General features: G+C 38.7%; 1 protein-coding gene across 1 annotated transcript in view; it reads left to right on the top strand.

Annotated features, from left to right (window-relative positions):
* Nucleotides 1–20,503, top strand: part of PPP1R21 (protein phosphatase 1 regulatory subunit 21) — a 61,185-nt gene extending 40,682 nt beyond the window's left edge. The window contains exons 14-22 of the mRNA XM_061155455.1: nt 67–194; nt 2,889–3,041; nt 5,719–5,811; nt 9,729–9,971; nt 12,181–12,213; nt 13,358–13,474; nt 15,836–15,934; nt 16,963–17,091; nt 19,854–20,503. Of these exons, the coding sequence (XP_061011438.1) occupies nt 67–194; nt 2,889–3,041; nt 5,719–5,811; nt 9,729–9,971; nt 12,181–12,213; nt 13,358–13,474; nt 15,836–15,934; nt 16,963–17,091; nt 19,854–19,883 (1,025 nt within the window). The 3' untranslated portion in view covers nt 19,884–20,503. The remainder of the gene's footprint in view (nt 1–66; nt 195–2,888; nt 3,042–5,718; nt 5,812–9,728; nt 9,972–12,180; nt 12,214–13,357; nt 13,475–15,835; nt 15,935–16,962; nt 17,092–19,853) is intronic.
* The last annotated feature ends 6,551 nt before the right edge of the window (nt 20,504–27,054 follow it).

The following is a 27,054-nucleotide window of genomic DNA, read 5'->3' as shown; positions in this document are numbered from 1 at the left end:
GGGTTGGTTAAGTGTATCCAACTTGTATATAGATACTGATGAGTTTTCATTTGATTGGGTTCATAGATATTTCCAAACATTACAGTCAAAAGGCCACAATAGAGCTTGAACTTCCAACAACAACACAGAAGCTCATAACAACTAATGACTGCATCTTGTCATCAGTAGTGGCACTAACAAATGGAGCAGGAAAGGTAACTTTTCTCTGGTTTATATTGATGTTAAATTAAATTCTTAAATGTACTCTTTTTTTTTTCCTTGAATGACATAGTAGAAAAATTAATCTGTAAAAGGATTTTAGATTATCAGTCTGTTTCATAAAATAAAGTTGTCTCCCTTTTCCTCCTTCCTACCTAACATGTGACACAGTACGGAATTCTGTTAAATGTGATGAGGAAGTGGGTCACTCACTGTTGATGTTTTAATGAGATATTTGCTGATTCAAAGATACCAGGTGGTCTCACTATATATATCCTGGTGTGTATTCAAGGTCTGCTCTACAGAAATTAGGGTGCAGAAAAAGATTTATAAGACTTTTATTAATGTTTTGTTTTTTCTCCACCAAGATTTTTGTTTGTACCTTTGTGGTTTATGTACTTTAATTCATACTTTTAAGGTGACTTCAAGACAGGTCTTCTCATTGAATTCTTAATATTAGATAATGATCATTTGGATCATTAAGTACTTAATTATTGTCATAAACTGACCAGAGTGCAGTTTCTTTAAAAATTGTTCTATGTTGGCTAACTGCTTTCAGTAGATGTCATATTCTAATTGCACGTGAATGTAAGTGAAAGTCGCTTAGTTGTGTCCGACTCTTTGCAACCCCATGAACTATATAAGTCCATGGAATTCTCCAGGCCAGAATACTAGAGTGGGGCTTTCCCTTCTCCAGGAGATCTTTCCAACCCAGGGATCGATCCCGGGTCTCCCGCATTGCAGGTGGATTCTTTACCAGCTGAGCCATAAGGGAAGCCCAAGAATACTGGAGTGGGTAGCCTATCCCTTCTCCAGCAGATCTTCCCAACCCAGGAATTGTACTGCGGTCTCCTGCATTGCAGGCAGATTCTTTACCAACTGAGCTATCAGGGAAGACATGTTCATGTGGCTGTCATCAAAGCCTTAAGTGACCAAGATTTCTCTGAGAGCCACCCATACATATAAAACTGAAAGGGCTGTATTCAGGACTATCTTAGCCCATTTATTTCAATAGATCCAACATAATTTCTCAAGAAAATGCTAATCTCTATCTGTGTTATATACCATTGTTTTTCTGACAGGTTGACCTTAGTAGGAGGGAGCATACTTTTTTCAAGTGGTTTAAGTTAATCAGAAAGGGTCATATTTTATGCTAGATATTCAGTGTTATCTTTCCCAAAGTCAGACTGGTCTTCGTTACAGTTTCCTCTCGTTTAGGGCTGTAGTCAAAGGGTGCTATCATGAGATTCTGTCAACTCAGATCAGTGCCTACAGGACTCCTTAGCCAGATTATCCCCACTGCCTCCTCTGTAATGCTTTCATCTACAAGCATTCTGGAAACTTTCTGATGTTGATTTTAACTTTGATTCAATTAAGGAAAATTCTGAAAAAGAATATTGGCATTTTACAGGAGTCTTTGTATTTGTCACTTTTTAATTAGAACTCTGGAATATTAAATTCCTGTATACTTCATAGTTTATTTTAGATTTGCTTTGCCTGAAACCTTAACAGGTGTCTCAAGGAAAGGTTTTGATCTTCACTCAGAAATTTTTATTAAAATGATTTTTAACTAAAAGAATTATCTGAACTAAGTGTTAGTTGGTGGCAGCTGAATACTTAGCTAATGTGATTTGATTAAACTAAATTTTATCATTTGTAATTTTTAAAAAACCCACTAGGAAGGTATAACATATGCATATTAAAGAACACATGGGAAATACAGAAATATTAGAGAGGAAAGAAAGTAAACTTTACCATATACTACCATGACCTAAATGCAAATTCTAGGTATGTCTCGTCTATGTCATGTACATGGAATATACAATTCAAGATTTTTAGAGTTTTGATTTTTCTAAATGCTACCTAACATAGAATTTCATTTGACATAGTAAAATATTAATGAAAAAGATAACCTTTTAGACCATTAGCGAGTACTTATTTTTTGAGCAGTGTTTGCCAAGGTAAAACACGCTTGTTTCACAAGTCACTTTTTCTTGTTTATTAAAATTGAATACTCTTGAATGTATCCAAGACTTTAATTTTTCTGGCTTATAACCTTCTAAGACATTTTAATTTATATCACCATTTCTTATAGATTTGTAGATTCAAAATCATGGCTCAGAAAAAATACAGTCATGGATCTTTGTTGTTGTAAGCAAATGTTAAATCTGTAAATGACAAGGGTCTACTGAATTTTCATTTTCTTTCCTATTTTATTTGTAATGCACAGATTGAGATTTACAGAATGAAATTTAAGTAAAAATTATATATTCAAGATGCTTGTGTCATATCTTGTGTTGGAATATGAAACAGTCAAAGTTAAGATGCAAATGGAATGTATAAACCCAAATGTACATATTTTGAGCACAGGCGCAGATTTGGTGAGGTAAACAGCTCATAAACATTGTCTACAGAATAAATCAGAATCAGCCTTGGTTTTTAGGAACAGTAGAATTTGTCTAGATTAAGAGGTGTCACCAGTCTGGACTGAAAATTTAAACTGATGTTGTGTTTATTATAAATCATTGCCTAAGTATTCTCTTCAAATAAATAAATGTGGGCTTTTGAGCATGTGTTGAACTTTCATTTCCATTCTCAATATCCTTAACTTTGCTCTGAAAACGGTTAGATATATATTTTAAATATATTATTGGAAAACAAAATCGATCTTCTTGTCACACTTGGTTTAGATTGCATCTTTCTTCAGCAACAACGTGGACTTCTTCATTGCTTCCCTGAGCTATGGGCCCAAGACAGGGAGTGGATTCATCAGTCCTCTTTCAGCCGAATGCATGCTGCAGTATAAGAAAAAAGCTGCTGCCTATATGAAGGCTTTGAGAAAGGTTTGTGAGCTCTTGTTAACATTTAAATCAGAGGGAAAATCTGAAATAATTCCGGAGAATGGAAATAATTTCCCCATAGTTTATATTTATGCTTTATACAGTTTTGAGGAGCAGGGGTTGGTGGGTGTTACAAAGGTGGGAGGACTTTGGAAAGTAGGATATGACGGAGACCCAAACCTCACCTCTGAGGCCGTGTTAGACTTTTGTTTCCAGCGCCTGATAGAGTGTTTAGGCTGAGATAGCCAGGCAGTCAGTAAGTGTCAAACTTAAGGAAATCTTAAACTTGTAGAAACAAAAAAAAAAATTGAAATACATTTATAATTTTTTCTCAATATAATACGAACACATGATCATTACAAAAAAATCAGAAGAAATATTTCTGTACAAGAAGAAAATTATGGTCACATCAAATTTCACCACCCAAAGGTAGCTACTGTTAACTTTGTTAGAGTATATGTCTAGCTCCCTAAAATTTTAAAGTATATACATGCATGCATGTGCACACACACTATAAAAGCAGTATATCTGGATACATACACTGTTTTAGAATTGTTTCTTTTCCTTTTACTGCATTGTGGATATCTTTGTATATCAAAAAATTCATATCTATACTTATAAATTGCTATCATTTTAATGCATCTGGTATTCTATGTATAGTATTTCACTCTATAAATGTGTAATAATTTAATTAAGCCATCATTGCTCATGGAGTTTTAGGTTGCTTCCTATTTTTCACCTTATATGCAACACTGCATGACATATTCTTGCACACGGAACTTTGTGTATTTGTTTTTACCTTTTTCTCATTTCTTTTTAACTTTTAGTTATACATAATGCATAAAATTACATGAGAACATTATAGGTAAATTACAATTCCTAATGCCAGTTCCTTCTCAGTGGTAGTTGTAATTATCAGTTTGATGTGTAACTTTCCAGACTCTTTTGGAATATTTATACTCATCTGTATAAACTTTGAACTATATATAATATAAAGACTTTCTAAATTTCTTAGTTTTTTAAAAAAAAAACTTGTATGTTTCATTGTGTAGCTTTTATCATTTAGAGTAAGTTTTAGAGACCTATATCGATACATATGATGGCTACTATATTCATTTTAAATACAGCATAGAGTTCTATAATGTAAATGTTCCATGGTTCATTTAGATATTCTCCTTTTGGAGGGCATTTAGGTTGATTCCAGTTTTTCACTGTTAGAATTATACTTCAATGGATAGCTTTGTAAATGTCTCCTTGGGTGTATGTGTGGAATACTAAGTGGTGGAACATTCTGGATGATGTGATTTGCCTGTTTTAAATTTTAATATTTACTGCCAGATTACCCTTAAGGGTGGTTGTACACTCCTAGCAACGTATAAGGTCACTTAAATGTTTTAATTATTAATTCCTAAGATGGAATTGCTTGTTCAGAGTGTGTAAATGTTTCACATTTTGATAACGTTTTTTTCCTGACTACACTTCGAGAAGGTTACCTGTTTATACTTTACCAGAAATAGAGATATAAATCTAACCCATAAATTTCATTTGTCAATCTCAGAGACAAGAGGTTTCTTGTTATTGTTTTATTTTTTTGTTGTTATTGTTTTAATTTGCGTTTCTTTTCTTATTATCGAAATGGAACGTCCTTCCATAAATTACTGTCTATATTATTCTGTCAATTCCCTGTTTAAGTTGTTCACCTATTTTAAAATAAATATTCCTAATTAGGTTTGAAAAGAGCTCTCTTTGTGTTAAGGATTCTAGTCCTTTGTTTATGTTGGAAGTATTTTCCCTTCAGTTTGCTGCAGTAATTTTTCAAAATTTAGAAGTTTCAATTTTTGTATCATCAAACCATTCTTTTTCTTTATGGTGATGATTCTCAGGGGAATCTTGGAAAGTCAGGGTACTTTTCAAGATTATAGATGTGTTCACCTGTATTTTCTTTTTTTTCTTTAATATTTAGAATTTTTATTTTCTAATTACCAAAAGTTTTCTTTAGACATAAACATAAATTATATTAATCATTTTGATCACTCCTGAATATTTTATATGCACACGTGTGTGTGCGTTCAGTTGCTCAGTCATGTCCAACTCTTTGTGACGCTGTGCCCTGTAGCCTGCCAGGCTCCTCTGTCCCTGGAATTTTCCAGGCTAGAATACTGGAGTGGGTTGTCATTTCCTACTCCAGGGCACCGGTTTTTTCTTCCAGTATTTTTGTGGTCTAAACTGTTTAGATTGAAATCTTCAACCCATCTTGAATTTATTTATTTTGATATAAAGTATGAAGTCAGGGTCTAAATTTTCTGAATTATTAGCTGGTTGTCCTTCCATGATTTATCCAGTTTACCTTTTCTCAGTTGACGTAAAAATGCAACATTTGTCACATAGTACATTTTCGTATGTGCTTTTATCTGTTTCTAGATTTTCTATGTCATTCTTTTCTCTGTCTATTTTGGTGCAAGTCCTTTGATTTTAGATAGTGTTGCTTATAACCGGTATGACATGTTCCCCTTCATTCTTTTTTTTTTTTTAAAGGTTCTTTTTCACATGTATTAAAGGAACTAGTCTATATAGACACACACCTGAATTTTATTATTAAACTTCATTTAGCACTTTTATTTGTAAGATCAGGGAAATCATGCAGCTTTTTTCTTTAATTCTTATGATGCTTTCTCCATAGCCCCTCTTGGAATCTGTGCCTTATGAAGAAGCTCTGGCAAACCGCAGGGTTCTTCTTAGCTCTACTGAAAGTCGAGAAGGCCTTTCACAACAGGTATGGTGTTGGGAAAATCATGATGCTTGCTAAAGATCATGAATGTTAAATCCCCTGTGGAAGGTTTTTAACATACATCGAGTGATTTAAAGGGCTATGTAAGTAAAGGTCTAAAATTAACACATGTACCATAAGCATAATTCATTGAAAAACACTTGTTGATACTCTAAATAAGTCATCCTGATTCAGTTGGTGTCATAATTGCCAATGAAGCAATATCAGCACACTTTCGCCGTGCTGATTAATTATTTAGGCTAGATTTAAATGTCTGAAATAATAAGGCAAAAAAGGGAGAAGGCTAGAGAGTCAGCGAGTTATTTTTATTTCTTAAAGGAGCAGGAATGAAAAATTTCCAGTACTCAATTGGTCAGTTGAATTTGGGGGTAGGTGGAGGTAGGCAGTACTGGTTTTTTCAGAAGTTCGTACAAACTGACACCAGTTTAGCATTTGCCAGCAGTTTATTTACTTTAATACCTGGCTTGCTTTTGGTTTGGGAAATATTTCTTTTAAAGAGAGCACAGATTATCTGAGACAGTGTTTTGCCTAAGCTGACCTTGTTTTCATTTTTGGATACATATCACTTATCTTTTCAACATTAATCCGAGAGGATGTTGAAACTGAAAATTTAATCCACATAATAATTCCTAAAAAACAAAATTCCTGAGACAAACGTGAAATGTGGAGTATCTTAATTTATTTTGGATTTCTGTCTTCTGTGAGGAAGGTTAAGGCTCAAAGCAATTAAGAAGTTTTTATCCAAAGTATTAATACCTAATAAGTGGCAGAATGATTTGACATCAGAGCTATTGCTTTTCCCACTCTGGCACAGACCAGCTGCAGGCTGGTCTGATAAGCACTCCAGTCTCACACCTGCCTCTCTAAATTGAGGATAATATCTACCTTGCAGGGTCTCATAAGGATTAACTGAGCCAATAGGAGGCCGTGTAACATGGCGAAAAGAATCAGACTAATGAACCAGACACATGAGGTCCCCAATCCTGGCTTTGCCATTAGCTTAGCAAGGGTTCCAGCTGCTGGAACTTCAGGTCTCGTCTTTGAGAAGTGAGAATTGTAGGACTGTTAGGAGGCTGCAGTGGGATACTGGCAGGAAAATAAATGAACAGTGTCTGGTACGTGGTAACTGCTCAGTCATTTGGTAAAGCATTTGGAATTCACTCAAAGGTTGCTTTTATTTTTATTTAGTTCTCAAGCTTTTATTTGCCTTGAGAGTTAGCTTTTTAAAAATTCCTTATTTAAGTTCAACATAAAAAAAAGTATATAAATTATTAATATATTCCAGTGAATTTTCACAAGTAAACACTTTAACCAGTAGCTAGATGAAATTTTTAGAAAAGAACATTTCTTCATGTAAGAACACACGAAGAAATGTATTTTAAAAAATACTTGCCGGGACCCCTGAAACCTCCTGCATTCCCCTCTCCAGTTGCTGTTCTCCTCTTTCCCAAAGATAACCATAATCCTGCATTCTTTGTTTTGTTACATGATACTGAACTTTATATTAAATGAGAATTATGCTGCATTTCTTTCAGATCTGGCTTCTTTTGTTCAACATTATATATGTAATATTACATCCATGTTATATGTAGTTATGTTTGGTCCATTTTCATTCCTGTTGAGTATTCTGTTGTGTGAATTACATAATTTATCCATTCTTACAGCGTATGGAAAAGGTCAGTTTTCATTCCAATCCCAAAGAAAAGCAATGCCAGAGAATGTTCAAACTACCGTGCAGTTGCACTCATTTCACACACTAGCAAAGTAATGCTCAGAATTCTCCAAGTGAGGCTTCAACGGTATGTGAACTGAGAACTTCCAGATGTTCAAGCTGGTTTTAGAAAAGGCAGAGGAACCAGAGATCAAATTGCCAACATCCGTTAGGTCATGGAAAAAGCAAGAGAATTCCAGAAAAGCATCTACTTCTGTTTCATTGACTACGCCAAAGCCTTTGACTGTGTGGATCACAACAAACTGGAAAATACTTAAAGAGATGGGAATATGAGGCCACCTTACCTGCCTCCTAAGAAACCTGTATGCAGGACAAGAAGCAGCAGTTAGAATATAGAACGGCGGACTAGTACCAAATTGGGAAAGGAGTACGTCAAGATTGTATATTGTCACCCTGCTTATTTAACTTATATGCAGAGTACATCATGAGAAATGCTGGGCTGGATGAAGCACAAGCTGGAATCAAGATTGTCAGGAGAAATATCAATAACCTCAGATACAAATGACACCACCCTTATGGCAGAAAGCGAAAAAGAGCTAAAGAGCCTCTTGATGAGAGTGAAAAAGTTGGCTTAAAACTCATCATTCAGAAAACTAAGATCATGGCATCTGGTCCCATCACTTCATGGCAAATAGATGGGGAAACAGTGACAGACTTTATATTTTTGGGCTCTAAAATCACTGCAGATGGTGAATGCAGCCATGAAATTAAAAGATGCTTGCTCCTTGAAAGAAAAGCTATGACCAACCGAGACATTATTAAAAAGCAGAGACATTACTTTGTCAGCAAAGGTCTGTCTCATCAAAGCTTTGGTTTTTCTAGTAGTCATGTATGGATGTGAAAGTTGGACCATAAAAAAAGCTGAGTGCCGAACAATTGATGCTTTTGAACTGTGGTGTTGGAGGAGACTCTTGAGAGTCCCTTGAACTGTAAGGAGATCCAGCCAGTGCATCCTAAAGGAGATCAGTCCTGAATATTCATTGGAGGGACTGATGTTGAAACTGAAGCTCCAGTACTTTGGCCACCTGATGCAAAGAGCCGACTCATTAGAAAAGTCCCTAATGCTGGGAAAGATTGAAGGCAGGAGGAGAAGGGGACAACAGAGGATGAGATTGGTTGGATGGCATCACTGACTCAATGGACATGAGTTTGAGCAAGCTCTGGGAGATGGTGATGGACAGGGAAGCCTGGCATGCTGCAGTACATGGGGTCGCAGCACAACTGAGCGACTGAACAATACCTTATGAGTATTTTCAAGTGTTTAACTATCATAGGGCTGCTGTGGGCGTCTTATACCTGTCTTTTGATAAACATGCATATTTTTCTGTTGGGCATATATTTAGAAGTGGAATTGCCGAGTCCACATGGTGCTACTGATAAAGAACCCACCTGCCAATGCAGGAGACAGAAGAGACTCAGGTTCGATCCCTGGGTCAGGAAGATCCTCGCGAGCAGGGCATGTCCACCCTCTCCAGTATTCTTGCCTGTAGAATCCCATGGATGGAGGAGCCTGGTGGTCTACAGTCCATGGGGTTGCAAAGGGTTGGACACAGCTGAGGCAACTTAGCATGATGCACAGGATATAAGTTCAATTTTCAAAGATCCTGACAAACAGTTTTCAAAGTGTTTGTCTCGAATTCCACTCCTCCCAGCACTATGTGATAGTTCCAATTGCTCCATAAATATGTCTATCTTTGTATTTTCTGTCTTTCATTTTAATCATTTGGGTGGTCTTAAGTTGCTTTTCCTTGATAAATAGTGACAATGAATACCTTCTTTTTTTATATTTATAGTAGTATTCAAGTGCCTATTTCAAGTCTTTTTTTCTCCTGTTTCTCTGTTGGGTTATCTGGGTTTTTATCATTGATTTACAGAAGTTCTTTATATATTCTGGATATTAGTCCTCTTTTGGATACATACTTCTTTTTACTCTTTATTTATACCTTGTGATGAATAGAGATTTTAAAAAATTTTATTCTTGTTGAATTTCTCAATTTATGGTTGTGCCTTTTGTATCTTATTTAATAAAACTTTCCCTATTCCAGTGTCAAGTGGTTTTGTTTTCACACCTGTGAAGTAGTTTTGGTTTGCATTCCACAAAGTATTTTTTTGGCCACTAAGTTTTGTCCACATCATCCTCTAAGGTTCAGAATTCTCTGTTGCTTTCAAGGTTCAGCAGAGTTTGGAGAAGATTTCTAAACTGGAACAGGAAAAAGAACACTGGATGTTGGAAGCACAGTTAGCTAAAATCAAGCTGGAGAAAGAAAACCAGCGAATTGCAGATAAACTGAAGAGTACAAGTAGTGGGCAGGTGGTCGGGTTGGCCCAGGAAAAGGCTGCTGAAGTGACTGCTACGGGCCAGGAAGAAGCATCAACTAAGGCTATGCCAGAACCCATTCACAGCACCAGTGAGGTAAGTGTCTTTTTTTTTTTATAATGGTAACTAGTGGGGATCCACCTTAGTGTTCAGAGTTTACCATCTAAATTACAGGAGTTTATAACAGGAATAATCCATGTGCTCTGGAAAACTCAGGTTGGTGAGCAGGATGCCCCCTTCAAAACACAAGTTTATTCAATTCTCTTTGATTTTACATGCAAGAGTTCCCCATGGTAAGGGCTGTGTTTCTGGTGAAGATACACTAAGTCAAATTATGATGATTCTGTTTTTCCATTGAAACATTTGTTACATGGGGCTTATGTTTCTGACAAAGGACTAAATACCTAACTTTTTATAGAAATGACCATAAATATGTTTTAAAACCAATTATATGGTATATTCCTAGGTAATATAAAGCTTTATGATTTACGTATAATATAGTTAGACTTCCTAAGGCAATATAGTGACAAGTTATTTCGCAGCTTTGTTTTCTTGCCTTGTATTTAATTGTAGTGATTTAGAAGGTAAGGAAACATCTCTATTGGAATTACAGAATTCAGAGTTACATGGATAAAAATTTTCTGATTATAGTATCCTGCCCACTATAAAAAAATAACTAAAAATCTAGAAAAATGAGGAATCAGGTAAAGAAGGGAAAGAAGACTCTCAAATTAGAAGGATCTCATTAAATATATTTTTGTTAGCATTTTTTGAGAAACTTGAGGGGAACCGTGGTACTTGCTGATGGCCCTGTCCTAAGGTGTGTGATTCCTCTTATATCTCACTGATGCTATTGAAGAGCAAGTCATGGTCCCTTTCACGTCTACCTTGTGTCTGATTCAGAGCATACTTAATAGTAATATATACAAATTAACTTTTATTTTCAAGATGTATACAGACCTCACTGCACCTTAACAGTGTCAGAAACTGGGAATTATTGTTAGTTTTCTTAGATGTGATAATGATATTTTGATTATTTAGGAGAATATTTTTTGGAGGTAAATGCCAAAGTATTTAGAGTAAGATATCATCATATTTGCAGCTTACTTTCAGATACTTCAGGAAATGTACACACACAGATAAATAAAGTAAATGTAACAAATTGTTCATTATCAACTATATTAATGTATTGATAATACATTGATAAATGTATAAATGTATTAATAGATTGTGGGTGCACAGGTGTTTATTATCCTTTTTCCCCCAAGTTTACTATGTGTTTACATATTTTCATACTAAAATAGAGGAGAGGAAAAAAGAATTAAAATTCTTAGAAAAGTGGAAACCATACAGCAGACTTCCTGGAGCAGTGACCTGAATGGCCAGTGTGCTCACCAGAGAATCCTCTGTAAGCCCCGACGGTGAGGTTGAGTCCTAGCCGCAGGTGTTGCTCTCTCCCCCTGACAAGGGAAGGTGACTGCCTAGAAGGACATTTAACCAACAGAACAGAATTCTGACATCAGTTTAGGTACAACATTGGGGAAGTGCAACATTGCCGGCACTCATCTGTGGACTTCCCTTCAGAGTCTGTCTCATTGATCAGGTCAGACTGAATTGTTTTCATGATCTTTATTGCTAAATTATTTTCTAAAGGACTGTATTAGTTTATACTGTTTATCAGCAGCATATGAGAAAATGCCCACAGCAGTGAGAAAATGTTTAGTTATTAGGGTCACCATGAAACTATCTTTAGGTCTTCTTGCCTGCTTTGGAAATAAACGTAGAAATGACTCGAAGAGTTAAAAACTGTTCTTCCTGTCTTTCTTCTCAGACCATTTGTTGGGTTTCAGTAAAAATGGCTAACAGCATTTGGATAGAGGAAGTAGTGATGGTCATTATCCATTACTGCCATATGACAGAAATCATGAATATGGTTATATATCTGAAGGGCCAGCTTGTGTTGAAAGATGATTTGTATCGAAAGATGATTGATTTGAGGGTGATCTTCCAGAACTCCATTGCAAGTGTGCTTTTGTTTTATTTTTTTTTTTCAATGTTTCTTGTTTCATTTTATTTTTTGGCAATACCACACAGCTTATGAGATGTTAGTTCCCCAACCAGGGATTGAAACTGGGTCCACAACAGTGAAAACACCAAGTCCTAACCCCTGGCCCACCAAGGAATTCTCCTTAGTGTGCTTTGAAACAATGTGAATCGAGAAGAGGAAAAATATGACAAGGGTTTAAGCTGTTGTGTTTAAAGTATAAACAGTCTGTTCTAAAGCTTTTTCTCCCTTGTGTTCTAGATTGGCATTTTAACCAGGACATCTGACAGTGAGGTAATGTGTGCTTAACATCATGTTGTTTGCTAGTAAATATCTGGCCACATGTTTGTTGACAAAGTCCAGCAAAAGTCAGCTTCATCTAATTACATTTCTGACAGTTCTTGTCAATGTGAATCCATGTTGCTTTTCTCTTGGGTCACTGTTAAACTGTCCCAACAAATCACAGCCTGTTTCTGTAATTGTCTTCTTGAATGACTTGACTTGGCAGTTTGACAGGGTGTGGCATGAGCTTGCTGGTATGTGGCTGGAGGCTGTGAGCCATTACCTTCCCAGTGGGCCAGCTGGCAGAGCAGGGCTTTTCAGGGGCTTGACCATCAATGGGCTTGTAGTTCTTTCCAGCCCTCACGTGACTGAATCCAGGTCAGATTTGGCCTGTCAAATAGGTTTGCACCTTTTCGTTTTGAAATATCGCAACTATGAACTTACAAATAATCATTAAAAGAACACTGAAGTCATTCAGCTTAACAGTCAGAATGGTGAACTGGCAAACACAGTTCAAGTAGGTTGGTAAATTCTTTGGTTTTCTTATTGGCCTTATACTTTAGGTAATCTTGAACTTCTGCATATACTTTTAAACTCAACTGAGTAGGTGCCATTGCTAGAATAATTAGCAGAAAACTAGTCTGGGACAAGGGCCATAAATTGTTCATTATAGAAATAGTTTAATTTGTTAGTATGTCTAGAAGCATTATATTTATCTTAAGATAATTTGAGGGAAAAGAATGTTCATATTTCTAGGAATACCAATAAATGCACCCCTTCTCCCTATTCTCTAGTTAGTGGAAGACATAGGAGGCAGGCAGATAGAGATTTTGAAAGTTAGGTGTGTGGCACCTAACTGAGAGATATGGCCCCATGGCTGGGGGGCCTCCCAAGACTTTACTTCTGCTTTCTTTTCTTGAAGTCACACCTTCACTGTGAGATAGGCAAGGAGCTGAATAAAAGCATCTGTCCTATTTTAAAGTTTTTCCGAAAGGTGGGAAAACTATGATTTCCCGTCAGATTTCAAATGAAAATTATGAAATGTTGTCTTCTTTTTATTTGGCTAAAGTGATAGTAATCTTTTTTTTTTTTTCCCCTCTTAGAACTGCTTCATCCCACTGGCATTTATTTACTGAGTTATGTGTGCTCTCTTTAGGCTCCAGATGTGGAATCTCGGGAAGACTTAATCAGAAATCACTACATGGCAAGGATAGTGGAGCTGACGTCTCAGCTGCAGCTAGCTGACAGCAAGTCAGTGCACTTTTATGCTGAGGTGAGTGGAGAGTCAACTGGATCAGGTGGATTTTCCTAACCCCTTCAGCAAGTAGGTCACTGTCTTGGCCTCCTGCTGTTCACCACAAAAGAGAGATCAGAGGCAGTGTGTTTGCAATGTGGATTTGGTTAGAGTTCCTGTAGATTGGTCCACATAACAACAAAAAATCTTTTATCTGATAGACTTTCTTAGGGTTATATAACATGTTTTAGAACATTATTATTATAGATTCCTTGTTTTAGGGAGTTATAAGCTGGTAACATTCATAGGTGAAGGAATTTTTGTTTAGGGAAATTCAAAGCCAAGTATGCCTTTGTTTCTCTTTAGTGTACTCTAGTTTGTAAATGACAGCTTGTGGTAATGCTGCTGCTGCTGCTGAATCGCTTCAGTCATGTCCGACTCTGTGCAACCTAGATGGCAGCCTACCAGCTTTCCCGTCCCTGGGATTCTCCAGGCAAGAACACTGGAGTGGGTTGCCATTTCCTACACCAATGCATGAAAGTGAAAAGTGAATGTGAAGTCGCTTAGTCGTATCTGACTCTTAGCAACCCCATGGACTGCAGCCTACCAGGCTCCTCCGTCCATGGGATTTTCCAGGCAAGAGCACTGGGGTGGGTTGCCATTACCTTCTCCCTTGTGGTAATGAGTTTTTATAAATGATAAAATGTAAAATGTAACCTCTTTCAACCTTTAAAAAATATAAAATGTTGGTTTTTGTTACATTTTCTTCTTCCACCACCATATAATTCATTTTCTTAAGAGGATTAGAAAAACACTCTGCAAGATAATAAAATTATACAAATTCATTGATGAAGAGGAGAAAATGAAAGAAGAAATTACAGATATCAAGAAGTGAGAAACAAATTATAAGATAGAATGGATATAGCTCAACATATAAGGATACTTGTAAGGTCTCTGATTAGAAACTTTTTCTTAAAAGGTTAGTTGTAGATGTCAGACAGAGATGTATAATCCTTTAAACTGTTAAGGAAATTGACAAAGGAAAGATCGCACCCTTTACTAGAATGTGACTTTGTGATTTTCTCCTGTTCTGCAGAGACAGGGAGGCTGATAGGAAGCGAGGTGCTAGGAGTGAAGAGAGGCTTTGCTTCTCTCTTCCTGCTGAAATAAATGATATGCGTAGCTTAGTGTTGCATACCTGTTTGAGAAGATGATCAGTGGTGATAGCTGTTGGATTGTAGAAAAATGAGGACAGCAAGTTGGATGCTGCAGTGCCTTGCGGTTTGAACCACGTGGCACAGTACACCATCTTGTCCTGGTCCTTGTCTTGGATCCCTAACTACCTTCTGAGTTACTCTCCCAGACTTGATTGTCATCCTCACAAGGACCTGTGTTTTGCAGAGCTCTCTCCCTCTTTCTCTGGTTCAATGCTGAGCACATAGATGTGTGATTAATAGAGAGTGGTTGATTAGGTTGGCTGAACTTGCCTGAAGTTCTCTTATGAGGAACGAATTGAGTAACTGGGGAATTTCTGAGGCTATTTTATTTCCAAGAGATTTGCTTATCTTAGTAAATTCTTTTAGCACAATTGTGATACAGGAATTTTAAAATTGTTCTAGTTTTTCCTTGTCTGTAAACAGGAAGTGGTGACCCTCAGTATGACTTTACTGGAATGGTCAGTCTGAGCATCTGATGTTGACACAGCATCCAAATGTGTCTCAACAGATTCTCCATGTCAGCCTCATGGTTTATAAGAAAATTTAGTGATCCTTTTAATGGCACACCTTCTTTGATCAATGGTATGAAATAGAATTTTTCTTTTTTCTTCTTCATGTACTGTCTCCAGATAGCCTCAGTTTAGTAGACCCCCCCCCAAAAAAAAGCCAGCTGGGGTCTTCAGACTGCTCTCACTTTTTTTCCCCCCATCAATAAAATGAGGCTGTAAAGATTTTATTGTTCCTGTGATATGGTCTCCAATAAAGGACTTAAAACACAAGAAGAAAAGTATCTGAGAATTCATACTGTTTGATGCCACTGATCACTTTGGAAATAACCACTTCCTTTCTCATCCAGCGTACATGAATCTTGGGTAAATGTAGAAAAGAAACTTCTTATGCTTTTTGTAACCTGTGGTCATCAGGCTAGAGCTCGGAAAGAAGTACCGATGAACTTGGGTTAGTAGATGTTTTTTTCCTCATTACACTGATGTGAGTGAGGACCATTTACATTTCTTATGTGTGCTCAAGGGTATGGTACAGGGCCTATGGCTATTCAGCAGATGTTTGTGGAATGGAGGGAGGAAGTGTGGTCTTGGGGATTGTTTTCTAGTAACCTTCCCTGAAGTAAATTCGGTTTGGGGAAATGCTTCCTGAGATAATGGAATGTTTTCTGATTTCACAGTGCCGAGCACTCTCTAAAAGACTGGCCTTGGCTGAAAAGTCTAAAGAGGCACTGACAGAAGAGATGAAAGTAGCCAGTCAGAACATTAGCCGACTTCAGGTGAGTTTCATGTTACCTACGCAGTATTAATATGTTTTTCATTAAAAGTTCTTAGGCTGAAAAATCAGCATTTCCTTTCTAAAATGGTGACATTTGACCTCTAGATATAGTACTTTTCTTACCATTTTATTTCTAGCTCATTTTCAAGTTACAGCTCCTTTATGGCTGGCAAGAAATGGTTGTATTATTTGTTTCTCTACTTTGATTTTAATTATAAATAGTTTTTTAGTCAGCATTTCTTTAAATAATACTTATTTATCCATAGTCCTTCCTTTTTCTCTTCCTCCCAGTTGATAATCCCTGTCATGGCTGGCCAGAGGTTTATTCTGTTCATGTGACTCAATTCCTTCTCTACTGATTCATAAAACTGACATAAACTGAAAGATAGGGCTGCAAAATATTCCTTCTTACTTACTGCTTTGTTTTAAAGCCTTGTTTCCAGAAGCCTTTATTAAATATAAACATGCCAGAGGCAAAGAAATAACTCATTAACAGCAATACACACTTCCTTCTGGTTTCAGTTTCATTTATCAGACTTTCTAGAATCACAAGCTTAGATGTTAAAAGGCCAAAGAGAGCCTGAGAGATGAGAGGAATGAAGAAGGTGCTTTTTCCAGGGAGAGGCCTGCCCAGAGGGCTGTGGGATCCCCATCAAGTGTGGGATGGTGGGAATGTACCAGAGACTACCTTCCCCGCCTCACCAAAGGCTCAGGAAAACCTGAGGGAAAGATCATGAAGCTCTCTTGTGTTTTTTGTTTTTGGTGACACTTTTATACCTGGCATAGAAGGAAACTCATTTCTGCAAAGAAGTTCAGAACCCATTTTGAAGGTTGAGAAAAACTTCTTCTCCATTTTTACTTGGTTCTCTTGTTAGACCTGTGGCTTAACCTGCTTGTTAGTTGATCAGATAGGTCATCTTGTTAGGTTGCTTTTCCAACATTTTTTTTTTTCTTAAATTAAAAAAAACTTTGGAGTGGTATAACTGGTGGAGTTTTGCTTTCTCTTTTCTTTTTTCTCTGGCCATTCAGGATGAGCTGACAACTACCAAGAGGAGTTATGAGGATCAGTTAAGTATGATGAGCGACCACCTGTGCAGCATGAATGAGACATTATCTAAACAGAGAGAAGAGATTGACACATTAAAGATGTCCAGTAAGGTAGGGGAGGGAAGGGTCTCTCTGAGGAGCAAGAGTTAATATTTAATGTATTTCATATAAGGAACTTAATTGCTGTGTGTTTCAGGAGCAAAGGATTAAGAGATTTGAAGTGTTTATAAATCATTTCACTTGTCCTCTTATCCGAAAGTAAAATGAAGATTGTTTGATTGAGTTACAAGCTGAGAGAAGGTCTGACCTTCAGGCCCTGACTCTGTGTTGCTTGCTTTTTGGTATTTGGGGCATTTCTGCTACTATTCTGTTAGTTAGGAGCACTCTAAAGAGGGTTTATGATGGGGATTACTCTTTATTTGTATGAATCTAAAATGGTCTCATTGAAAAGTAACCTGCTTAGCAAATTTATTCTCATAACATATCCATATAACCTAGGACTGTTTTGTCCTTTTAATTCCAAAGACTTCTTAAATTTCATTTCCCATAAAGCCTCTGATTGTCCAGGCTGGGGTCAGTAGATATGGGTAGTGTTTTTGTGTTGAAAGGCATATCCATGTATCATGTCTCTTTGCTGTATCATTATATACACACACACACACACGCACGCACGCACTCTCTTACCATGAGAGGTAGGCTTCAGAGGCCAGAGAGCTGGTTTCATGCATGATCTCAGATGCTTGGCATATTTTGGTAAGTCAGACAACACCCTGCCACCAGCAGCTTGGACCTACTGTCTCCAGCCTGTGCTCTTTGCAGTCCATGCCGCCCCTCACTGATCTTGCAGGCATGTACTGAGTTCCTGTTGCGTGCTGGCTCTGGGAAGGACATAGAGATGAACAGACCATAGCTTCATTTTCACATCTGCCACTGGTGGTACAGAGCTGCATTATGCTCAGTTGGTGTCTCCTTGCAAGTGTATCATGTTAATGCACTAGAATCTGCCTTATAGAATTTTGTTCCTCAGTGTAGTTTGGTGGTACTGATTGCTTCAGAGTATGTCTGTGATGCTTTTCTGGGACATCTTGTGATGGTTGTGACCAGCCTATGTAGTTCTGATTAGGGTTCGCCAGTTACTGGTGCTTGGGGAAACTTGAGCTTGTAGATAGGGGGTAGGGTATTGGTCCTTTTGAAGAATGCCTGCTTAACCCTTTTGGCCTCTTGGTATTCCATCAGGGCAGTGGCTGACTCATGTGGAAAGCACATGTGTTAGTGGGAGTAGCAGGAGAAAGCCTGCTTTTAGCACCTAACATTTGAAGAAAAGTAGCAGTCATTATAGGGAAAGTTTTCAGACCTCAGAGATGCAGAGAGCATTTGGTTCTGAATTGAGGAGGGTTAATGTTGGGTATTGGAGAAGGAAATGGCAACCCACTCCAGTACTCTTGCCTGGAGAATCCCAGGGATGGTGGAGCCTGGTGGGTTGCCGTCTGTGGGGTCACACAGAGTTGGACACGACTGAAGCGACTTAGCAGCTTCGCTGGTGGCAATCGGGAGACCTGGGTTCGATCCCTGCGTCTGGAAGATCCCCTGGAGAAGTGAATGGCAACCCTCTCCAGTGGAATTCTCCTGGAGAATTCCAATGACAGAGGAGCCTGGTGAGCTATAGCAAAGCTCATTGTCCCAAAGGTAATTAATTGTATTGCAATCACTTTGGGAGTGAGGAAATTTTTAAGCCCTCTTGGGAATTTTTAATCTAGTCCTTCCCCTGGTGGCTCAGAGGGTAAAGCATCTGCCTGCAATGCGGGACACCCGAGTTCAATCCCTGGGTCAGGAAGATCCCCTGGAGAAGGACATGGCACCCCACTCCAGTACTCTTGCCTGGAAAATCCCATGGACGGAGGAGCCTGGTGGGCTACAGTCCATGGGGTCACAAAGAGTCGGAAACGACTGAGTGACTTCACTCTAGAATATCTATTATTAATAACACATAGAGTTAGCAATCCTTCTTTACTTTCTGGTTTCTGTTGTTAACCTTTCTTTGATCTTTCTGTGGTCCCTATATTTTGTCCCACGCCCCCCCATTTATTAGTCATTTAAATTGCTATAGCATCAGATAGCTGAGTTGACATGGTCTCCATTGGATACCAAGTAAACATCCTGAAGCCATTTGTTTGCTGTTATCTTGCTCTGAATGTCTGTGTTCTGCAACCATTTCCCACGTGCATGAACTGAGTATTTATATGTAATAGTTAAATGTAGGAATTAAATTAGAATGCTTTCCTAAAAAGTGAATTTCTCCAGAAAAAAGAAAAGTTACGTGAAACTGGAAAGTCCAAATCTCTGTATATGAGGGAATCAGGAATTAAGTTAAGACATCTTCCAAGTTGCTGTCAGCTGTTTTCTGAGCTTCCTTTTATCCTGAGATTATCATTGCCACCGGGATGTTGGTTGGCACATATTAAAAATAAGTTCCTATTAAGACCTTTTAAAAGGTGTTCATTTCAACAGCAAAGGAACAAGTTTAGGCTAAAATATTTTATTCAGCTTTATGAAATCATAAAGTACCTTGTCTTTGAAACAAAATGAATATATGAGGTTTGATAAATCCAAGATACGCTTTCTTTTCTTTATTACCTGAGCTCAGACACCAGGGAAATAAGGTAGATGGAGAAAAGTGGGGAGAGTGAAGAGTAACAAACTGCTCTGTGATTCCTAAATAAAAGTTAGCGATGCAAAGTTATCAGATCTTCTCCCTCTTGGAAGCTCAAGTTTTCCACAGGGAACTATGACTTCCATACAGTTGGAACTCTAAACTATGTGGATGATTTTTCTAGAAGTTGGCCTTCTTATTGTTGATATTTTTCTTTGCACAGGGAAATTCTAAAAAGAACAAGAGTCGATAGTTTGCGGATAGCGGGTTGGCGACTTCTTTCCAGAGCTGCTACTGCTGAGTGGAGCTGCGGGGCCGACCCTCCACGTCCAGTGCTGGCCGCCTTCAGGAAGCTGGAGTGTTGTTGGACCTAGTAAAGTAGTCAGTGTTGTAAATGGCCTTGAAATATTTAAAATATATTTGTAACCAGTAAGGCAAATACAGAACTTGATGTTGACAGTGAAATGGAAAACAGCACACATGCGTGGATATTGTAGGTTTCCTTATGCTGTTTTTACTGTGCACTTTTTAAAATTAGGTTTTAATTTCAGTATGTAAGAACAACAAATATTTTGTATATTTTCAAACTCGATGATATGATAATCAATTTGGTATCTATGGAATAGATATATGTTTCTGGATAAAAAGCTTACATTGTCAAACTGTCATTACTTCTCGCTATAATTGAAAACAGTCTCCAATTCTTTTTGAAGACTTTATCATTCTCTCTGTCCTCTGTTCTGGAGGGATTGGGCCTTGAAAACTCCAGATCTTGTTGGTTTATTATCATTGTCATCAGCTCTTCAGTACCTTCTCTGTGTTGGAATAATAGCTTAAGGAAATTGATGTCAATAAATTCATACTTATATCAAACTTTCAGTCTTCTGAGAATCTGATGAAGGAAACTGGAACATATTAAAGTAGGCTTCACAGAATGACCAAATCCCAATCCCAGCTGATTTAGATATAATCTTTCTAGTCCTTCAAATTGGAATAATTGTACAGTTAATCCTTTATTAAGGCTTTGAGTACCTCTCAGGGTACTTATAACTATACTTCAGGCAAGGTTGCTAAGCCCTTTCAGGCTCCTATTGGTTTATTTCATAAACGTTGTGTCATTTCAGTGTACATTTCAGAAGTGTCTCTCCCAGCACCTCCCTCCCCAAGTCTTGAGTCTCCTGCACATGCCCATTTCACTCCATGTCTACATCCCCAGACTGAAGCCCCTCCTTCCCCACCTCCCTGCCTGCAGCTTCATCTCCTTTGAGCCTCTTCTCCGGGCAGTCGCTGGTCACCCTGCAGCACGCTTTACTCTGTTTCACCTGAGTGCTCAGCACAAAGGCCAACTCCTCGGCCTCCACCCCATGCTCTTGGCTGCCTGCTCTAGAGGCAGGCTGGCTGTTGTGCCCCGTCTTCACAGTGATGGAAGTGTCTGGATCCTGCCTCAGGGATCTCCGGGTGAGCCCTCCGGTCCCGTCCTCCCTAGCCCCTTGGCCCTTTCTGTTTTGTGTGATCTGCTCATTTTCGTTCTCTGTCCGCTGAACCAGCTGTGCTCGCTGTAGCTACGCCTGAGCCCCCAAGCACCATGTTGCTTAGCTCCACCGTAAACCTAGAGTTTCCAGCCCCTGCTATACCCTCAGTGTTCTGTGCCCTGCATTCTGAATTTCTCGTCCATTTCTGTTCTTCCTTTGGAGGGTTTGGGACTAAGGAGCGTTGTCATCTGGCTTATGCTTTAATGGAATCTTGGGTTGCTAGGCTGAAAATCGATTGTAGGGGAGCAAGAGTGGAAGTAAACACAAGAGTTGGGAGGCTCTTCAGTAGCAGGAGACGGTTGAGAGATGATGATGGACTGGACCATGCTGGAGGCAGTGGAAGTTGTGTGAAGGCTATTTCTGGATTTGTTTTGAAGACAGTAGATAGGAATTGCTGAAATCGCAACTCTTTCCCCTCTATACTTCTATTACTCTTTATACTTCTGTTACTCTTCTCTGCTTTTACTCCTAATACTTACCATAACCTAACCTACAATATGTTTTGCTTATTTATCTTGTTTATTGCCTGTTTCTCCCCTTTAGAGGATACAGTTCCATAAGGGCAGGTTTTTGGTCTGGTTTGCTCACTGTACCTAAAACACTGCCTGGCATTCAGTGAATGTTTGTCAAAAGAATGCTGCCTGGGCAGGAATGTGGAGTGTGAGAGAAAGAAGAGTCAGTCAAAGGTGAAGCCAGGGATTTTGACCTGAATGCACCTGACTGCAAGGGAAGATCAAGGGAATAGCATCTTGCTTCTACCTGGCTATGAGTTAAGCTGAACATCTAGGAGTCACCTTGACTTCCTCCTCACTTCACATATCTTGCTTTTTATCTTGTCTTGCTGAACCTTCCTGCCTTTTCACATATCTCAGCTCTAACTTCTTATTTGATGCCTTACATTGAGGCCTGGCTGCCTGCTGCCTGGATGACTCACTCATCTTCCTGTTCTGCAGACATCTCTCTCTCCACTTAGCACATTTCTGCAGAGCCATCTCCTGGATGGAAAGAAAGCCTTCACAGTGGCCCCTCATTGCACTCTGGCTGTGGTGTGTACATGTGAGATGTGTATACTAACTGTCACTCACTTTTTCCTTGTTCTCTTCCAAGCACCCGCCCCCCGCCCCCCACCTTGCTGTAGTCTCTGTCTACCTTTATGAAAATCCTCAGACCTCTGGGTCAGGAAGAGTGTCACTTCTCCTGAGAGATGGGCCTGCTTTTCTTTTCTCTTAGAGAAAATGTGAATCTTGGGTTGTGTCCTTCTTTGCTTTGCTGGCCGAGACTTGTATCTGTCCCCAGCTGAGAGCTGCCAGAGCTCCCAGACCCGCTCCCAGACCTGCGGCCCCTATCGCCCAGCATGGTGCCTGGTCCCCCAGACCTTCTGGCCATCCTTGTGGAATGCTTGACCTTTGTGTAGGGGTCAGTGCCTCTGGGAGGTTTCCTGGGCCTGAGGAACAGGGTGGGACTGTAGAGGGTACAGTTGGTTTCCTGGTAAAACTGGCCCTTTTTAACTTAATTGCTAAGATCTTTGTTCTCTAGGCAGAGTCTCTTGCCAAAGCATATAATGACCACCACTGGTTAACCATTTAATTCAAGTCAGGCATGGTAAAGACTTGACTTACTTCATTTAAACTTCCAATAACTGTATCTCATTGGTGCTATTACTGTCCCTGTTTTTCAGTTAGAAAACTAAGGCTTAGCGATGATAAGCAGTTTGTCCATAGTCACACAGCTAGGTCCATGTGGGGCCAGGATTCAGATCCAGGCTTGTCTGATTCCAGAGCCTGGCTTATTCACTACTGTAGTATAAGCCTTTTGAATTGGGGACATTCAGTTCTCTTCCTACAAGAACTATATATTTTGGAGGATAAAATATTAAATTTCTCAGTAACTCCTGTACTTCATGCAACTTTCCCTTTCCATGTCTTCAGTAAGTATTCCTATCCCTTCTTTTAGCATTTATTTAGCTTCTTGAGCTAATGGCCTGGGTACAAGGTTTGCCTTTGATACGATTTTTTTCTTCTCTGACCCTTCTTTTTATTTACTTATTCCTCGTTACATAAACCTTCCTAGCTACCAAATTCTGAAATTAATAAATTTATGCCATGATTCTGCCCCTTCCTTATAATCCACTTTCTGTACAAACTTAGTTATTTTTTTTAAAGGAATTTTCTAACCACAAAATTAGAGATTAGTATGAACCCTTACGTTTCTATCACTTCTTACAAATATTTTGTTAATCTTGTTTCATCTTTTTTCCACATGGCTTCTTTTCCTGGAGTATTTTAAGGCAGGTCCCAGACATTGGACCATTTCCCCTGTGAACACTTCAGTCATGCATACCTTTTGTGAAAATGAGAGCACTAACTTCTTAATCTGCCTCACCCATTGCATCATTCATTCGACAAGTCTGTGTCGAGTGCCTGCTGAGCGCTTGGTGCAGATGAGACTGTGATAAGCAAAACAGTCTGCTGGCTGCCCTTGAGAGCTTACAGTCTGCTAGTGAAACAACAAAGTGATCCTGTAAATGCATAATTACAAACTGCCATATGTCCTCCGTCTTACCCTGGGCTTGTCTCAGACAAGGCGGCAAATGAGAGATAAAACATAGAGGCTGCTACTTCCTTTATTAAATGTCTGTATTTTTACCAAAATTATAAACTCAATTTGAGTCAAGCTGTTCTGAAATACTTACTACAGGAATGTCCCTGGTGGTCCAAAACTCTGTGCTCCCAATGCAGGGACCCTGGTTTGATCCCTGGTCAGGAACTAGATCCCACATGCTGCAACTGAGTCTGAATGCCACAACTAAAGATCCTGCATGCTGAAACTAAGACCTGGCACAGCCAAATAATTATTTAAAAATAATACTTATTACAACGAGAAAACAGAACAAGGCAAAAGAGACAAAGTCTCCTGATTTTCATGCTCATTTCATGCTCCCCAGAGAAAAGCACTTGCACTCACTGTTTTGATCTATCTCTCTATTTCTAAATGACATGCTACTTTCACTTTTCCTGTTAGGCATTGTCTGTTGATTTCGCAGTTAGAAGGTGAGGATTTGTCTCTGTTTCATCTGCCTCCCTTTCCCTGCTACTCATATACATATACATGCTTTCTGTTTTCCTGTTGTCTCTTCAGACTACATCAACATTTTGATTAGAGCGATACTCCACATATATTTTAGTATGATCTTTTAAATGCTGTTGGTAACTGAATCATGTAATGTACTATGATGCTTTTTCCTTTCTTTTTTTTTTTTTTTTTTTTTTGCTTTTTCCTTTCTTGTACAACTTTTTTTTGTTTTCCCTGGAGTTAATAACTGTATATATCTGTCTTCCATGGTGCTTATCACTAATTTATTCCTAAATTCTCGCCCAGGTGCCCAGGTGTATAATTGTCATCTCAGTATGATCAGATTAAACTGGGTGTTTAGCCAAATTTATCTTCTTCAAGAAGTCTCTCCAAGGGGATTCCCTGGCGGTCCAGTGGTTAGGACTCAGTGCTCTTAATGCCGGGGCTCTGGGTTTGATATCCCTGTTCTGAGAACTAAGATCCCACAAGGCATGTGGTGCAGCCAGACAAAGGAAGGAAAGGAAGAAATCGCTCCGAGAGTCCTTTGATCTGTGCCAGGCTATCCTGGTTGATCTCTTGGCCAGCAGTACTGCTGCTGTCTTGGGATCTCCCTTCCTCATCATCCTGGGCATCGTGTCTCAACTCTTAAAATAACTCTCCACAAGCCTTTCCAGTGAGTGTCTTTTGTCTCTACTTGCCATTGCTGTGCCCTCTCAATGAATCATCTGTTCTGTCTAGGCCTCTTAAAACATGGAAAGTGAAAAATGAGAAATAATTCTCAGTCCAGGAACAGATAGGGACTCAGTTGACTGAAGTTCACGTAGAAGCAAATAAAAAGGACTTTAATCATTCATTGATTCCTGGAGGTGATGGAATTTTCAGAACTTACTGAAACAACATTTCTGACTTTTTCTTCATTAAATACTATATGCTTATTGTGGAAAATTTGGAAAATGAGGGAAAGTGTTGAATACACACCTTTTTGGAGATCAGCTATTAATATTTGTTTATTCCTGTTCTTTTTTCATGCATATATATGATACATGTTTTCAGTAAAAATTGGGATTATAAGAAATTCCAAATGAGAAAAAGAGGCTCTTTAATATGAAGTCAGGGGTGGGTGGGGGGTATAGGTTTGCTGGCTGCACAACCCCAGGGGGCATTGTTCACATTCTGTTCTGTAGCAGGCCTGGGTGAAGGGAGAAGACGCTCCAGGTTCAGCTTGAGCAACTGTGATAAATAGCATGTATTTTGTTATGTCATTTTTACACACCACTCCCCATTATGCTTGCTATAAGCAATACTGCTCACTTTTCAAAGCTGATAAATAAAACTGGATTCTCCACTGCTTTCGGGAAGAGACTTAACTCCACCAGTTATGCTAACAGATACTTTTTAGCAACACAATCACTTCCCAAGTTCATTAGCCACTAAAACAAAACAAAAATTCATCTGCACTATTTCCAAACAAAAATGTGAGAGAAAAAAACAAAATGAGGAACCAATTAGTTGAGAAAGCCATCAACAATGTTGGAGCAAAAGGCTCTCTCCAAATGATCATGAATTAAAGCTTTCTTCATCATAAAAACCCTCAGACAGAAAAATGAGCAGTTTATAGTTTTGTTCTTTGCAGCATTGACCCTGGAAGTTGTTTCCAGCTCTTAAAAGGCTGGAGATAGCAACTTGGTTGATGAAGGCTAAGAAACCATCTGGCAGGGCCACACTGACAAGGAATAGTCTGTCTTGGGACAGAAGAGAAGCTTCTGTTCTCGGCTGAGGGCCACGTTCTCAGACACTGTGGCGATAAATGGGAAAGCTTGTCAGTAAGTTTTGCCTGTGCTATATACATTTTTAAGCAGTTTGGTAATTAACTCCAAAATAGGAAACTAACTGGCAATCAGAGCATTAGAGCAGGAAAACCCATTACATTTTTTCCACATCTTTGAAAGAAAAGGTCGTAGAGCAGGATTAGAATAACTGTTTTTGTAAAGAGAGGATCAGAAGAATTGACTCCTGCGTGGAAACATGCTGAAGGCTATTGTCTGGCTTGTAGGTGTAGGCACCTCAAAAGGCACCTCCCCCACTTAAATCCTTTGTATTGTTTTAAATGATCTCTGCTCCTTCAGTGGCCCCACTGCTCCCCAAACACCAGAGGGATAGCTGGGTGGTGACACCTCATAGGTCCAAGAACAGAAAAAGCATGGTTCAATTAACTAACAAAAAACATGTTGCTCACTATCTCACTAAGAGGCTGAAGAATATTTTCCCTTAAAACATGGAAAGTGAAAAATGAGAGAATTCTCAGTCCAGGCAGAGGAGGGACTCAGTTGGCTGAAGTTCACGTAGGAGCAAAAAAAAAAAAAAGACTTTAATCATTCATTGCTTCCTGGAAGAGATGGAATTTTCAGAACTTATTGAAAAAACATTTCTGAATTTTTCAGCTTTCCTATATTTCTTTGGGTACCGCTTCTGCTATGTTGTTGACACATCTCATGTTGTCATTTTCACATATGCCATCTCCCTCAATAACTACAGGTGCCGTGAAGCAGGAACCATGCCTTATACTTACTTCCTGACAGTGCCGAGCAGAATGTCTTGTACACAGTAGGTGTTCAGTTAATGCTAATTGGATACATATTAGGAAGCAGGCCAAGGTACTATATACAACTGTAGCTCAAGCCATACCTAGGGGTGTCCTATCTCCAGAACAAAGGATAGCCAGTCTCAGGCCATTCTGGGTTGATTAAGCGATCATTCCTCTATGTATTATTGATTTCATTTGGCATTGTCAGTGAGGATGTATGCTTTTTATTTATCTCT

This window comes from Dama dama, chromosome 11 (assembly GCF_033118175.1).
Source record: "Dama dama isolate Ldn47 chromosome 11, ASM3311817v1, whole genome shotgun sequence".
Classification (NCBI taxonomy): Eukaryota; Metazoa; Chordata; class Mammalia; order Artiodactyla; family Cervidae; genus Dama; species Dama dama.
This window is presented reverse-complemented; position numbering and strand designations above follow the sequence as displayed.